The sequence below is a fragment of the Phycodurus eques genome, chromosome 10, assembly GCF_024500275.1.
Source record: "Phycodurus eques isolate BA_2022a chromosome 10, UOR_Pequ_1.1, whole genome shotgun sequence".
Lineage (NCBI taxonomy): Eukaryota > Metazoa > Chordata > Actinopteri > Syngnathiformes > Syngnathidae > Phycodurus > Phycodurus eques.
This window is the reverse complement of record NC_084534.1, coordinates 28,446,672-28,460,403: the sequence shown is the minus strand read 5'-3', so window position 1 is coordinate 28,460,403 and position 13,732 is coordinate 28,446,672. Positions and strand designations below refer to the sequence as shown.

At 47.6% G+C, this 13,732-nt stretch overlaps 2 protein-coding genes across 6 annotated transcripts in view; one reads left to right on the top strand and one right to left on the bottom strand.

Annotated features, from left to right (window-relative positions):
• Positions 1 to 1,950, top strand: part of cenpp (centromere protein P) — a 78,563-nt gene extending 76,613 nt beyond the window's left edge. Inside the window, exons 7-9 of the mRNA XM_061687240.1 lie at positions 617 to 696; positions 814 to 905; positions 1,082 to 1,950. Coding sequence (XP_061543224.1) covers positions 617 to 696; positions 814 to 905; positions 1,082 to 1,212 — 303 coding nt within the window. The 3' untranslated portion in view covers positions 1,213 to 1,950. The remainder of the gene's footprint in view (positions 1 to 616; positions 697 to 813; positions 906 to 1,081) is intronic.
• Positions 1,831 to 13,720, bottom strand: ippk (inositol 1,3,4,5,6-pentakisphosphate 2-kinase). 5 transcript variants are annotated; one of them, XM_061687235.1, is made up of 14 exons: positions 13,513 to 13,720; positions 10,851 to 10,910; positions 10,490 to 10,585; positions 8,874 to 8,940; positions 8,669 to 8,787; positions 7,685 to 7,774; positions 7,557 to 7,615; positions 7,420 to 7,492; positions 5,361 to 5,516; positions 5,160 to 5,286; positions 4,603 to 4,820; positions 4,122 to 4,224; positions 3,959 to 4,053; positions 1,831 to 3,600 (listed from the first exon to the last, which is right to left on the bottom strand). In XM_061687235.1, exons 1-14 carry the CDS (start codon positions 13,591 to 13,593, stop codon positions 3,196 to 3,198), a joined length of 1,749 nt encoding a protein of 582 aa, XP_061543219.1. In that variant the 5' UTR covers positions 13,594 to 13,720; the 3' UTR covers positions 1,831 to 3,195. The 5 variants fall into 5 exon arrangements, with proteins under 5 accessions (XP_061543219.1, XP_061543220.1, XP_061543221.1 ...); XM_061687236.1 differs by having other exon boundaries at positions 4,122 to 4,221; XM_061687237.1 differs by having other exon boundaries at positions 4,603 to 4,738; positions 5,361 to 5,418.
• Positions 13,721 to 13,732: the final 12 nt, after the last annotated feature.

The following is a 13,732-nucleotide window of genomic DNA, read 5'->3' as shown; positions in this document are numbered from 1 at the left end:
CAAATTAGGGTTTAGAAATAGGATCAGGGTTTCAAATTGGGGTTTCACAATTGGGTTAGGGTTTCAAGTTAGGGTTAGGTAAATGTTAGCGTTTAGTTTTTTAGTGGTTCTCGTTCGGTAAACGTTGAACAATTTCACATCCGCCATTTCTCATGTAAACTTGTTCACGTCAGGCTAACCATTTGCAGCTCGGAAGCACACACCTCGGGTCAAACGTTTTCAACGTGCTCCAAAATATTAGGGACAGCTGCCACTGAGTGTTGCCGTGACGCAACAAACATCTGCTGCCTTGGCGTTTCCAATGACACGCACACATGGGCGTCTTCGACTTCGGTTTTCTTCTTCTGGTGTCTGATTGACTTCCCAAATGTCGTCGTTGCGGAAACAAAAAGTGGCGAGTCAGCTTTGATCTCGCGTTTCAGCTTGGGGGGGGGGGGGGGGGAATTGAGTGTAAGGAAGCGGAAGAAAAGACGAGACGAGCAGCACTCAGCCCAGTCTGCACTTGATTCGCCGGAAAGCAAGCTTGTTACGCCCCCTGCTGGTCTTCTTGACGCCACGCATACAGAAATGTGCGTGTGCGTGTCATGATAATTGTCTTGTGTGCTTTTGTTTGCAGGCTAAATATCCGAATGTGGTGTGTGTTCCCGGCGGTTGCAGTTCATCGATGCTCACTCTTCATCATCCTCATCTTCCAGGGTAAAAAAAAAACAAAAAAACAAACAAGACATTTTAATTTACTCGTCCTTCTTTCTGCCATTTGGAAATGTTTTCTCTCTTTCTTTCTTTGTTCTTTTCCTCGTTCCTGCCGGTTAGGTGCACGTTGTTAGTGCACTGGTTTGTGGACGTGACCAAGGAGGGCAAGGTCGCACCAAAAGTGGACCTGCTCACGAAGATCCCAAACAGAGGTGAGATGCTCCTCTCTCGCACATCTGCAATGTTCACTAAAGCAATAATAAGTATTATCGAACCCTCCACTAAAAGAGAGCGTTATTCACATAAGCGCTTCGATTTCATCCAACAAGACTTATGTGGTCAATTAAGGTAGAGTCATTATTAAAAACATCAATAATTGTGTGGGCAGCGTTGCAGTTGTTCCCGTCTCGGGCCGTAGACGGCGCCGCCGAGGCCTTCCGCGGCCTGACGAGGCTGCTCGGGCCCGAAGCCGCCTTGGAGGAGGTCGTCCGAGCCGCGGGACTCATTACAGACGACTGAAAAATGGAAATGCCGTGACTCCTTCATTTTCAGTATTATTAGTTAAGAATGTATTATATTGTCTGTCCGCATGGGATGCAGCACCATTTGTGTTCAAATATCCGTCGGTTAAAGTGTTACAACGCCGCCACGTACATGCTATTCGTTAGCCCGTCTCAGGTGTTTCCCATTGTGTGTTAGCATGAAGCTGATGGACACGAAAGGTTGTTTTGAATCGTCTTTGGTCCGTATCTTTCTTGGACTTTTGGGTCAACTGAATAAAAGGAAGGCACGATATAGTGAGTGATTCCCCGCACAGCTTGAGATGGAGAAGAAAGAGAAAGAAGGGAGAGGATAAAAGAAGAGGGGAAGAATGAGAGGGAGGGAAAGGTGGAGGACAAGAGGACGAAAAATGAGGAGAAAGAAAGGACGAACAGAATACTGATGAAGGAGAAAGAGGAGAGCTGGAACATAGGTGAGGAGGAAGAATGGAGGGAGGATGACTGGAAACGAGAACAAGGGTGAGAGGGAGGATGGGAAAGATGAATAAAGATGGAGAAAAGGAGGAAAGGGAAAATGATGAAAGATTGGGGAGGATGAGAAAAGATGGAAGAAAAAGTTGAATGACTTGGAGACAAAAAGAAAGCGGAAGGCTGTTGTGTGTTTCAGTGTTTTGTTTTATTATTATTTTGCTTCAGTATAAATTGTGTGACAGGAGAGCTCAGAATCTACAAAAATAAATAATTTACATACAAAATGGCAGACAAGCAGCCTTTGTATTCGCAAATCGTTTTTATCCCCACCCACACACACACACGCGCACGCTAAACCAGGAGTGTCCGAGGTCCATTCATTATTTTCTCTGAAAAACAATGATTGTTATACTTGAGTTTTCTGTGATCATTCATCCATACTGTAGGTGGCGCACCCCTGGTCAGTTGACACAAAAACATCCCGGCAAACTTTTTCATAGAGGCCCTGAACGCATCTCCGAGCTGAGGATTTCACATTGTAACCATTTCACACACGCACACGCGCGCCAGCCAATAAGCAGATGGGACACTCACAGGAAATGACATCACAGTAACCCCCTTTCGCACAAGTCGGAATATTACCGCCCCAGGGTGCCGTTTCTTCATGTAAACGGCAGATTTGAAGGCAAAAAAATGTGGTATGAGCACCGTGCGTGAAGGGGAACAAAGTCCGAGGTGTGAAGTTTAACACCAGACGCTCACATCTCCCACCAAATTGCCGCTGTCCGACATCTTCCCTAATCGAGTCTTTGCTGGGTTCTGTGTGAACGGCAGCGGCACAGAATCTTCCACCGAGATTGGTAGTTTCGACAAGTCGGGTGCTCCTGCCCTGTTGAATTGAAAGCCTTTATCACTGTCACCCTTTAATTATCTGATTACCGGGTGCCGTGTGCCTGTGTGAAAGTGCGCACAGTTGTAACAATATCCGGCTTTGCTGGCTTGTTTGGAATACGGATAAATGTTGGATTGATTCTGGCTCCTATCCGGCACGTGTGACGAGAATTATTATTTATTTTTATTTTTTTTTAGAGCCATTACACGGAATCTTTTTATGAAACAGGCTCGTGACAACAATGCTTCGGTTCCAATTATACACCTCAGTGTGAAACTGATGACAATGTTATTCATTTGTTTAAGGCCCTAACATAGAAGCTCTGTGTGAAACAGGACAAAGTTCCAGCTCTGATGCACACCTCGTGTGTGAAACTGCCTCATTGCAACAATCCCCCCCCCACGCCCTCCAAGGCTCTAATGCAAAATCTGTGTGAAACAGGCTCAGGACCACAATGTAGGATCTCTACGTGAAAGGGGCTCACACGCAGACATACATGCACGTATACACACACACACACTCACACACACGCGTGCTTATCTTAGTCCAAATAAAAAGGAGTTCCAGTTCCTCAGTAGGTTGGCAAAGGTCCCGCATACATTCAGGAAATGACATCATCATTACCCGCCTCTCTTGGCACTATCCAGGTAAGCAGCGTCGACACGGAGACGGCCAAAACGGTTGCCAGGGAACCGGGCGCCGTCCATTCAAGGAGACAAACTTGCCACCCGACCTTCCGAAGTCAAAACAAACAGAAAGTGAAGGCAGAAGAGAGCAGGAAGCGGCTTCCGCGTCGCGCAACAAAGGCGACGGCACCCGCTCGGGCGTCAGACGGGCCTGAAGAGCAGCGTGGTGCAGTCGTCTCGGTCGGCCTGAGCGGCCGAGAGCGTCCTGGTGTAGCACGACACGATCTTGTGGTCCAGGCCCAGCTGCAGCGGGATGCTGTCCAAGGGCTTGGGGTCCAGGTCCAGGATGGACACCGAGCAGGAGAAGGTGGGCGGTCTGGACGACAGGAAGTCCCGCAGGCGACGCTGACCGCACAAACTGGGGGGGACGGCGCCGAACAACAAGATAAGCAGCACAAAAGGTGAGAAAGTGACGTTGACCAAGTGGTTAGCGTGTCTGCCTCGCAGTTTTGCGGTTCTGGGCTTGAATATCATTAACTGAAACACACACTTCAGTATTGCCTTACAAGAGTGTTTCAAGTCGTGTGTATGAGAGCATTGCACTAGATGTGAGAGCAATTAAGGTGGGAGATTAAGAAGTGTGAAAAAAAAAATCGGGATTGCGTGTGAGAATAGTAATAATAGTAGTGAATGGGGAAACAAATGCTGTAGTGCGTGTGTATATGAGAGCATCTGAGTGGTGGGCGTGAGAGGGGATTCTACATTTCCACACTCACACATCGTCGTCGTCTTGGAGGTCGTCGCCGCAGGGCACGAGGGCGACCATGATGGAGCAGTCCTTGGCCGTCATGGCGACGCGGTACTGATGCACCTGAACGCAACGCACGACGCTCACAAACGGGAAGCGGGCGGGGCGGGCTCGGCCGCCGTCCGTCTTACCTTGGACACGGCAAAGTCCAGCGAGCCGTCGTCCTCGGCGGGACATTTGCGCAGACGCTCGAGAAACGCCTCGTTGTAGGGACCGTCCGCCTGCAGACGACTTCTGGGGGGCGGGAAAGGAAGTGATGTCAGACGTGGCGAGCACCAGGACGACGATGTCAGTTTGGTTCTCAGAGTGGAAAAAGAGCGAGCGCCCGAGAGGGCACATTCACGATTCCCTCTCACACGCGCACACTACTCAAACACAACTGAGAAGCTTTTTTTTTGATGCACACACTTTAGTAAACACGACTGTAACACGCTTACATTCTACTGAAAACTCAAACTTTTTACCTCGCTCTCACACACTAAAGAAACACTCACACCCGCTCCTGGATTTTTTTTAGCTGAGACACTTAAAACGCTGTGACGCTCACACATACTAAAAGGACTCGTGAGGGACACGCAGGAAGTGTCGGCTTGGCCGGCCCGAGCACGTTACCTCTCTTTTGGGAATTTGCGCAGGTGTTGCTCCACTCGGCGATAGAGGGGATAAAGGCCTTCGATGTTCAAGTTGTCCAACATTTGCGTCTGGAGGATGCGGGACAGAACGCTGTCGCCGGGTAAACCGTGAGAGCCTGCACGAAAGCGGACGGGCGAAGTGATGCGATGTCACCGGGACTGAGTCAGTGTCACCGTAACGAAGGTGCCGCACAACATCTACAGTCGGTGGGACATCAACATGATAACGAGATTATGTCACCAGCGACAGATGAAGAGATGCTATGTCACCAACGATTAGTCTGATGAGGTGTCATCAGGACTCATGGGTAATGCTATGTTACCAGCATTTAGTCTGTATCATCGTGATGAAGACATGCGACATTACCAGCATTTTGTCCTCAAAATATGAAGAGACGCTACATCGGTGTTTAGTCAGCGTCACCAGACAATCAGTGTCATGGCAATCGAGGGATGTTTGTGTTACATCACCATCGTTTAGTCAGTGTCATTGTCATCACGACGACGTGACAGACTGAAAGTGTCGTTTTGTCTGACCGTGTCGACTTCTCTCCTTGTTGAAGCGACTGGCCTCGCAGAAACTCCGAGCCTCTTCCCGTCGGTCCGTCACGACCCCGCCGCCTCCTACGCCGCCGCCGCCGTTCAGCAGGGCGTTCACCAGCACCTGCGTGCCGTAACCTGAGAACTTTAGCGAGGCGTGTCCGGAAATGTCTGCGAGCGAGCGTGGCGAGCGGTTACCTGGATGAAGTCGCCGAGGACGGCTTTGCCGCTCACGTGAGTGTGGATGCGGTTGTTGCTGTACAGGAAGTAAGGTCGGAGGTGGTACAGCAGTGAGTTCAGGTCCGACGAGTCCTCGCTGCAGCCGCCGTGGCCGCTGTATATACACTGACCCCCCTGACACGCGCACACGCGAATGATGACGTCATACAAAGTTGCATAAATTAGCATCCTGCTCATTGCTTCTTTTTTTGCCAGGTCAGTCTTCTGTAAAAAGAAATTAACTCAGAATGAGACCACCCGGCAAATAAAATCTAGGATTTCAATAGTAGACCAATTCAACCATTTTCTTTCGGCGCTTATCCTCACCGCGGTGGCGGGCTGCTGGAGTCCATCCCAGCCATCTCGGGCGAGAGCCGGGGTACGCCCTGAACCGGTCGCCAGCCAATCGCAGGGCACATAGAAACAAACAACCATTCGCACCTACGGGCAATTTAGAGTTGTCAAATAACCTAGCACGCATGTTTCGGGGGTGTGGGAGGAAACTGGAGTGCCCGCAGAAAAGCCACGCAGGCGGGCCGGGATTTGAACCCCGGTCCTCAGAACTGTGAGGCGGACGTGCTAACCAGTCGCCCACCGTGCCGGCAAGAATTTAACATTGTAATAATTTTGAAAAACTAATTCAATTGTTCACAATTGTAATAACAATAACTAAACAAGTTGCACGGTGGATGACTGGTTAGCACGTCTGCCTCACAGTTCTGAGGACCGGGGTTCAAATCCAAAATTCAAGTTCAAATTTATGTGCCCTGCGATTGGCTGGCGACCGGTTCAGGGTGTACCGAAGATCTTCGCCCGAAGATGGCTGGGATAGGCTCCAGCACGCCCGTGACCCGCGTGAGGAAAAGCGGTACAGGAAATGGATGGATAACTAACCCATGAACTCAATGATGATTCTAATGATAGAGCAATGTGTTTATAATAATTGAATACAAATTTTAAAAAAACTTTTTTTTTTTTTTTTTTAAATGTTCAATGTACAAATAATTATTTTGAGTCAGTTAAAGTGTGGCTGTAAAATATGTTTAAATTTTAAACCAGTGGTTTTCAAACTGGGGGGCGCGCCCCGGCGTTATGACGGGGAGGGGGGCCGCGGGGCCACCATGAACCCTTTTCATCCTTAAGTTACACCCAGAAGATGGAGCTAATTTTACTACAGAGCATCTTAAAAACACCACCAAAAGAGGGCTGTTAAATAAAAATAAAAATGGAAACAATACAGGAACACATTTTCACCGCTAGCATGGGCAAGTTTGTGAGAGGACTACCCATTCAACGCAAAGCAGATGACGGATCGACAAAGCAAAGACGCGAAATTATGCCGACGCCTGTCTCGCCCACGGCTTCACCTGTACAACGGCGGGCAATGAGGAGAGACCACGGCCTGTACCGCGTCTCAAAAAACCGCCCGCTGACACCTTGAAGCCCGACAAGTTGAGACGTCATTTGGAGACTTGGCATCCCGAACACCAAGATAAACCCACTGACACACAAACGCGAGCCCACACCGGCCACTGCAGGAATTCACGACGTTACATGTTAGCAGAAAAAGAAATCTTTGGGGGTTGGTTTCTTCTTGGTGGCTCGCTAAAGTCGCCGCTGTCATTTTTCAACTGTCAAAGTGACCGCAGCACCGATTATTGCAGTTATGTTTGTTGTTCATGTTTTTGTTGATTCCCAAGGAATAATGTTTGCAAGCTAAGCGGAGGCGTATTTATTCCAAAACTGTGTGTGTGTGTGTGTGTGTGTGTGTTGGGGGGGGGGGGGGCCGCTGAAAATAATTTCATCTCCAAAAGGGGGCGCTGCAAAAAAAGTTTGGGAACCACTGCCTTAAACCTACAATAGAATCTCTTTTTGTTATTGTAAGTCGTTGCCCAATTCTTCAATACAGTGAATTCTGGGCAAATGTCTCATTTTTTCATTTTATTTCACATGTTCTTTTATTTTATTATTGACAATAAATCAACGGCCAAACGATTTAATGAGACAAAAGAAACGACGGCGCTTAAAGCTGACCGACCTTAAAGATTTTGAAGTTGTTCTGCGGTTCTTCTATGAGCTGCCGGACGGCAAAGTGCATCCTCTGTCCGCTCCTGCGGGAAGGAGCGGAAACGTCAGCGCGGCCGTCGCGCGGGAGCGAAGGCGTCGGCGACTCACCCCGAGAACAAGTCCAGAGGGCAGTACAGGCTGCGTCTCTTCCAGCGCCCGTTGGCCACCTGCCAGAGTTCACAAACGCAACGTCGGCGACGTCGGCGTGCCGCCTCGGTGGCGATTCGGGGCTTTACCTTGTAGTGTTGGTGCATGCAGAAGCGACACACTTTGCTCTTGACGTCTCTGCCGATGTGATCGGCGGACGGCAGGAAGCCGCACTTGGGCTGAAACGCGCACACGCGAGGAACACGATGTGAGAAAACCGCGACGTTGACCTCGAAGGAGAAGAGCAATCGAAACATGTCGCCCTTCCGTGAGACACCTCGCACCTTATTCTCATTCCTTGGTAAATGACTTGTGCAACTGGATGAAAACATTACAAAACGGAACGTCTCATCTATTCATCCGAATCTAAATCTATTGATTAGAATACATACGTTTGCTGATCATTTGTTTTGGTGGCTAAAACGAACCCAAAAAATAGCTACAGAAAGATCAAATAGAAATCGAATACATGATGAAAACGCTTCTTTTGGGGTTGACGCACGCACGCACGCACGCCACTTCGATTTCGTTGGACCAAAAACGGTCAAGATGTGGCCCACACAATTTCCGTTGAAAAATCTATTTCATTGAATAGTATTTCAACTATTCGCACTTGTCATCATTCACACGGTGTTTCGAAGACAAATGATGTCCCAAAGTGTTCATTTTAATGCTAAAATGTGTCCGAAATGAAGTTTCTTGACTCGCGACACATCCTCCGAAGGGAAACGCATCGAGTTCCTTTTTTCTTCATGATTGGGCATTTGCCTCTTGTGTGATTTGGGGGAGGCAACCTAAAACTCACCTATTTGTAATATTCTGAAACATGGTGGCAAAAAAAAAAAAAAACCCAATCAAACGTGAACATGATTTTTGCTGTTCCTGGCAAAAGCGTACGCTAATTATTTATTGTATCGTAGCATCTCTTCTTCAGACAATCAACAGTTCGCGTTGATCGGAATAAGAAAAACATCAAACATTATTTGCTGAATCGGCATTTATTCGCGGGGGAGGAAATGAAATATTTACGATATAGCATACGAATCTTCTCTCGAGGCGGTGTGCGCGTTTACCTTGATTTCCACGCAGAGCGGCGGCGTGTGCGAGCGCAGCGGGGGGGCGGGCGAGGTCAGGTTGGGCAGGCAGAGGGCGCAGCCGCTGTAGATGTCCATCACTTTGTCGCGCCGCCACGCTGACGCCGAGCCAAACATCAAGATTAATACTCGGATCTTTCCGCGCTCAACGTGAGCACATTCGGCTCTTATTGTTATTCGTTACCGGGCCGCTGATGTTGAACTTTGATTGACAGCTGACGCAAGAACTCCATCGGCAGCTTGACCACTTCCTGGAAGGGTGCAGAAAATCGATGTTAATTCACGATCTCGTTTTTGTCGGAATGTCGTACTTTCGTCTAATATTGCATTTTTTCCTAACATTTTGCTAGTTATTTTCCCCTCTAATACTTGGTTATTTCTGCCGTTAATGTGGTTGTTTTTTGTCGTATATTTGTGTATTATTTTCAAATATTTTTGCATAATTTATATTTTTCTAAGCTTCTATTTAACATTTGATTTTTCTTCTGATTTTTAAAAATGATTTTCTTCATACAGAATTTGTGTATTTGTTTGAATATTTATCATATTTTATACTTTACTGTCGAATATTTTGGGTTTGTTGCATTTTATTTTGTTTGTCTCATATTTTTGTATTTTCCATCTAATATCTGTATTTTTGTAGGGATGTTTTTTATGATTTGCTATTTTGAGATTTTTTTTTCATTTAATATTTCAGTATTTAAAAAATATATATTTTTCTCCACTTCAATCTAATATTTTTTTGAAATTTGTCATTATTATTTCCGCATTCTTTTCCCATGTAATCTTTGTATTTTGGTGATATTTCCCATTTATTAAACGTTTGTCACATTTGATTGACAAACGTGTCTTCGCTGTCATCACTTGCGTCAAAGCCCGCGCAGCGGCACGACGGCGGCGATGGTTTCCGGCGCACGCACGTCGCAACAATATTTCGTTTGTTTCGTCTCCGACACGATAACGAGAACGATGTGGCTTCTTGTCCTCCTCCGATCTGGCTTTTTAAAGCGCCACGCCAATAAAACGACTTTTGCGGCTCGTCGTCCAAGAACGCCGCAGAGATGAGGGAAACGAGCGTGCGGCGGAACGCGTTGCCGTTCAGATGGCAACTTTGGCGAGGGGAGCGAGTGGGCGTGTGCGTGGGACACGGTCGAGCGTTAACAGGTCACGTGTTGACAACAAAAGTTGAAATAATGATTTACGTTTTTTTGAAAGAATGCAGCAACTCGAGATGATGCAAACTTTCTCTTGGCTTTCTGATTTTCAACGTTTTCAGGCACTCGCAGATGTCTCGTTCAGAAGCACGCAGCCATCTTAACCCTGAAAACATCCTAAAAAATTTGCTGGACTATAACAGAACATTCACGCCGACCTCAACACTCATCTGACGTCATTGTAAATGTAACTTCCCAAGCCCGAACCCTGACCTAACCCATCCCGAATCCCAAAGCGAACCCTCAATCCTAAAGTCCAAAATGTTGCATTTTAGGCCCCAAAACGACATCGGCGATGTGTCAACTAACGCTGGAATCGTTGCGTAATCCGCTCAAAACGCAATTTCCTCATCTTGCTCACTCGCATTGGCAACGTTTGCCAACGAGAGAATGTCGCGTGAGCGTGAGAGGGAACGTGCGCATGAGAAGAGTCTGCGTGTGAGTGTGTGTTGTGTGTGAGAGCATGTTATTAAGAGAGTGCGAGAGAAAATCGTGCGCGAGAGAATGAATGAATGAATGAATGAATGAATGAATGAATGAGAAACTTGTGCGTGAGCGTGAGAGAAGGTGCGCGCGCGCAACTTACTCCGCTGTGGACGAACTTGTCGCCCAGCAGGCCGCTCATCACGTTGGAGCTGAAGTCCACGATGTTCTGGATCTGCCTGAAGGCCTGCTCGGCCGTCTGAAACGCACACGCAGTGGTAATGAGCGCACGTGTGCGCACGCGCAGCTATCGGGGCTGGGGGGAAAAAGACATATTTGCATACTGACTCGGCAGCGAGACGAGTTGATTCACAAACCGGTTTAACATGCCGCCGTCGCCGTTCGACATCCCGAGGAAAACGACGCGCTTTCAAAACAATTCGAAGACGCCCACCGCCGAAACGCGTGTCGGTTCATGCCCGACGGAAAAGCAAAAAGGTGGCATAAAGGAGCGGCCCGTTCACCTGCGGCGGGTTTTCGGAGTCCTCGGCGGGATACTTGAGCAGGCGCAGAACTTTGGACAGCTGAGAGGAAGGAAAGACGCCAAAATCAATATCAGGTTGCATTCCAAGGTCACGACATCAAAATGAGAGCATCGTGTATTTTTCATATTTCTTCATCCCTAGTACTAACTCCAGCGTTTTTCAAACGGCCGCCTAAGGCGAGACGCTCGGGAGCGCGTCGCGAGCGAGACGGGACGGGCGGCCGTCTTTCACGTCCCGTTTTTGCTCTTTCCGACGTAGCGCCAACTTCTTGCTCATGCGACTTTTGTGGGGGGGGGGGGGTCACTGCGATGATACGATATTTGTACCCACAACTACTGCAACATAGATGCTATTTATTCTCCTGTCTATGGCATTTCCCAGTATGTGTCAGCATTAAGCTAGGTGTGACGTGCCGCTCTGAACACCTTCCATATACACTTTCACCGCAATAATTAAGTGTCGGGTTTGGGATCATTGTAAAACACAGCGCTTCAGGGGACACAAACAGATTACTAGTCGGCTGTGCTTTGTCCCAGTTCAGCCCTGGTTCACTGTACTAACAATTGTTTGATCGTGGCATTTTATTCAACTTTATTTGAATGTATTAAAACGGAAATTTCCCATCTAGGGGAGCTCAGTTTTGATCCAAACGTGTTTTGAAAGCACCATTTTGTTGTCATTTGACTTCAAGCCTCGGGGCTTTTCATACAACCTTCCCACTGTTTCGCAGCCTTTGCCATTTTTTTTTAGTTCTTGTCATTCGTATAGAAAGAGAGACATTTTAAAATAAAGGTATTTGGCACCTGTTTCTTCAGTGTAGACTTTAATCCACCTCTATCACGTCGCAATTGAAGAAACATCATTGCAATACAAAACCGCAACATCACATCATCTGGAGCAGTTCACGATCAATATTTATGTATAACAACATGACAAAAACACACCTAGTGGAAATAAAATCATAGCCACCAGAGATGACGGTTATTAAAGACATTCATATGCGCAGATTGATACTTGCTCCTCCCAAACTTTGCTCATCGAACGTACGGAAAAATACTGACCGGATTGCGGGCGAGCCCTCTGAGGCCACGTTGAAATGGAATGGAATTTGATTTTGTGTCGCGCCAAATCACGAGAGACGTCGTCTCAGGGCACTTTACGCAAGGGGGCGGGTCTCAAGCCACATTCCCGCTCAGGTCGTAAAAACGCCAACCGAAGCCCGCGTCGGCGAGCGCGAGGAAATTGCTCGGAGTTCATCTCGGTCAACTTTCATGGCTGCCGAGTCAGTCGGCGCGGCTGGAACCCGATTGGACAACAAAACTGAGTGCAGCCGAGAGAAACACTACGAAACGAAGAGATTAAACAGTTGGGAATCAATTAAGACCATTTCATGGAATACAAATGTAGGTTGCCAGTTGACAGCACACCACTGACGACGACGAACACAAACGCGTAGTTTTCATGCTTGCCAATGTGCCAAAAGTGGCCTCGAGGAGGCCAAAAGGTACATTTAGACGCTAACAGAATATGGCAGTAATAGGCCGACATTTGGCATTTTGACACATATCGGCATTTTTTTTCTTTTTCTTTTTTTTTTTTATTATCCCACGATTGATAAGGGATCCATTTAAAACTGGGTTAACTTCAGGGAACTATTTATCCATCTACATTTTCAGCTCCAGCTGACCTTGGGAGGTCCCTGGACTTTTTCTTTTTGTATAAACTTAAAACCAAGATACTATTCAATTAACACAGCAATTTTAAATTATGGGAAAACAATTTACTGGAGAAAACTTTAGGGAGCAACTTATTTGGTTAGGTTTTCATTGAACTTTCCAAGCCTGGGAGCTCCTTGCACTTTTTCTTACAATTACGAAACAAAGATATCTTTTGTCCAAGATTTATATAAAAAAAAAAAAAAAACTTCAACATGTTGCAAATCGGAAAAGCTATTTAATAAAAATAGGCTCAAAGGCTTTTAAACAAAGTGTTGGCGTTTGTATTAATCACAATTTTGATACCAATATTTTTCCTTTTACTGGAAAAGAATATCAATAACCAAATATTGGTTATTGACTATTAATAAATGGTAACTGGCTTGAAAAACACAACCCAAACATATTGGTGTCTCTCTAGTGTATGATGAAATTGTAAATGAACTTTTCTTGACATTTGCATTAACGCAGCTCAAATGATGCCAAACCGAGCCGTCAGTTTCTTTCATGTCCCCCCAAACGGGCGGCCAGAGGGCAGGCGGGCAGGCGGGCTGTCCCGCAGCCTGCGAGAACGCGACGTTGTGCCGCCATCACTTGTTGCTCAACGTCAACGCGCTCGGGCTGGTCCGCCGCGTGTCCCTGAACGCACCTCGGTCCCGGAGGCGAGAGGACCTTCGGGAAGCTCGGCGAGCTGACCCCGCTGACCCCGAGCCCACACATCGACGTGTCGGTGACGGTCTTTGTGACGTTTGTAGGATCGGAAGCCCGTTCCCATTGATTGCGGCCAAGCTAGCGAAATAGTCCGCCGACCTCCGCCGTCCGCTTTAAAGACACATTCCCCGGGATGTTGTGTTTCCGAGGCCGGCTAAAGGTGAGCCCGAGCTCTTTAGCCCAACTTGCCCCCCCTGTTAGCCTAGCCGACTCACCTGTACGTGGGAGACCACCAGGCTCTTGTTGCCCTCGCCGTGGTACCGCCAGTCGTTCTCGTCCATCTTGTCCACCTCCATCGCGTTCGGCGCCCGGTGACTTTACGAGCTCGCGAGGCGTCCGCGTCCAAGTCCTCCAACTAGTTGCCAGTCAGTCAGTTAGCAGCGCATTCGCACAGCGACTTTTGCGACAGTTTTGCCGACTGGCGCCTGCCAGCAC

Bases quoted from the DNA above. Each gene is read 5' to 3' on its own strand.
- ippk (XM_061687235.1), bottom strand. From the start codon at position 13,593: ATGGAGGTGGACAAGATGGACGAGAACGACTGGCGGTACCACGGCGAG. The intron at 7,616-7,684 runs GTAAAGCCCCGA...GAACTCTGGCAG, and splicing joins GCATGCACCAACACTACAAG to GTGGCCAACGGGCGCTGGAA. The intron at 3,601-3,958 runs GTGAGTGTGGAA...CGTCCCCCCCAG, and splicing joins CTCCAAGACGACGACGATGT to TTTGTGCGGTCAGCGTCGCC.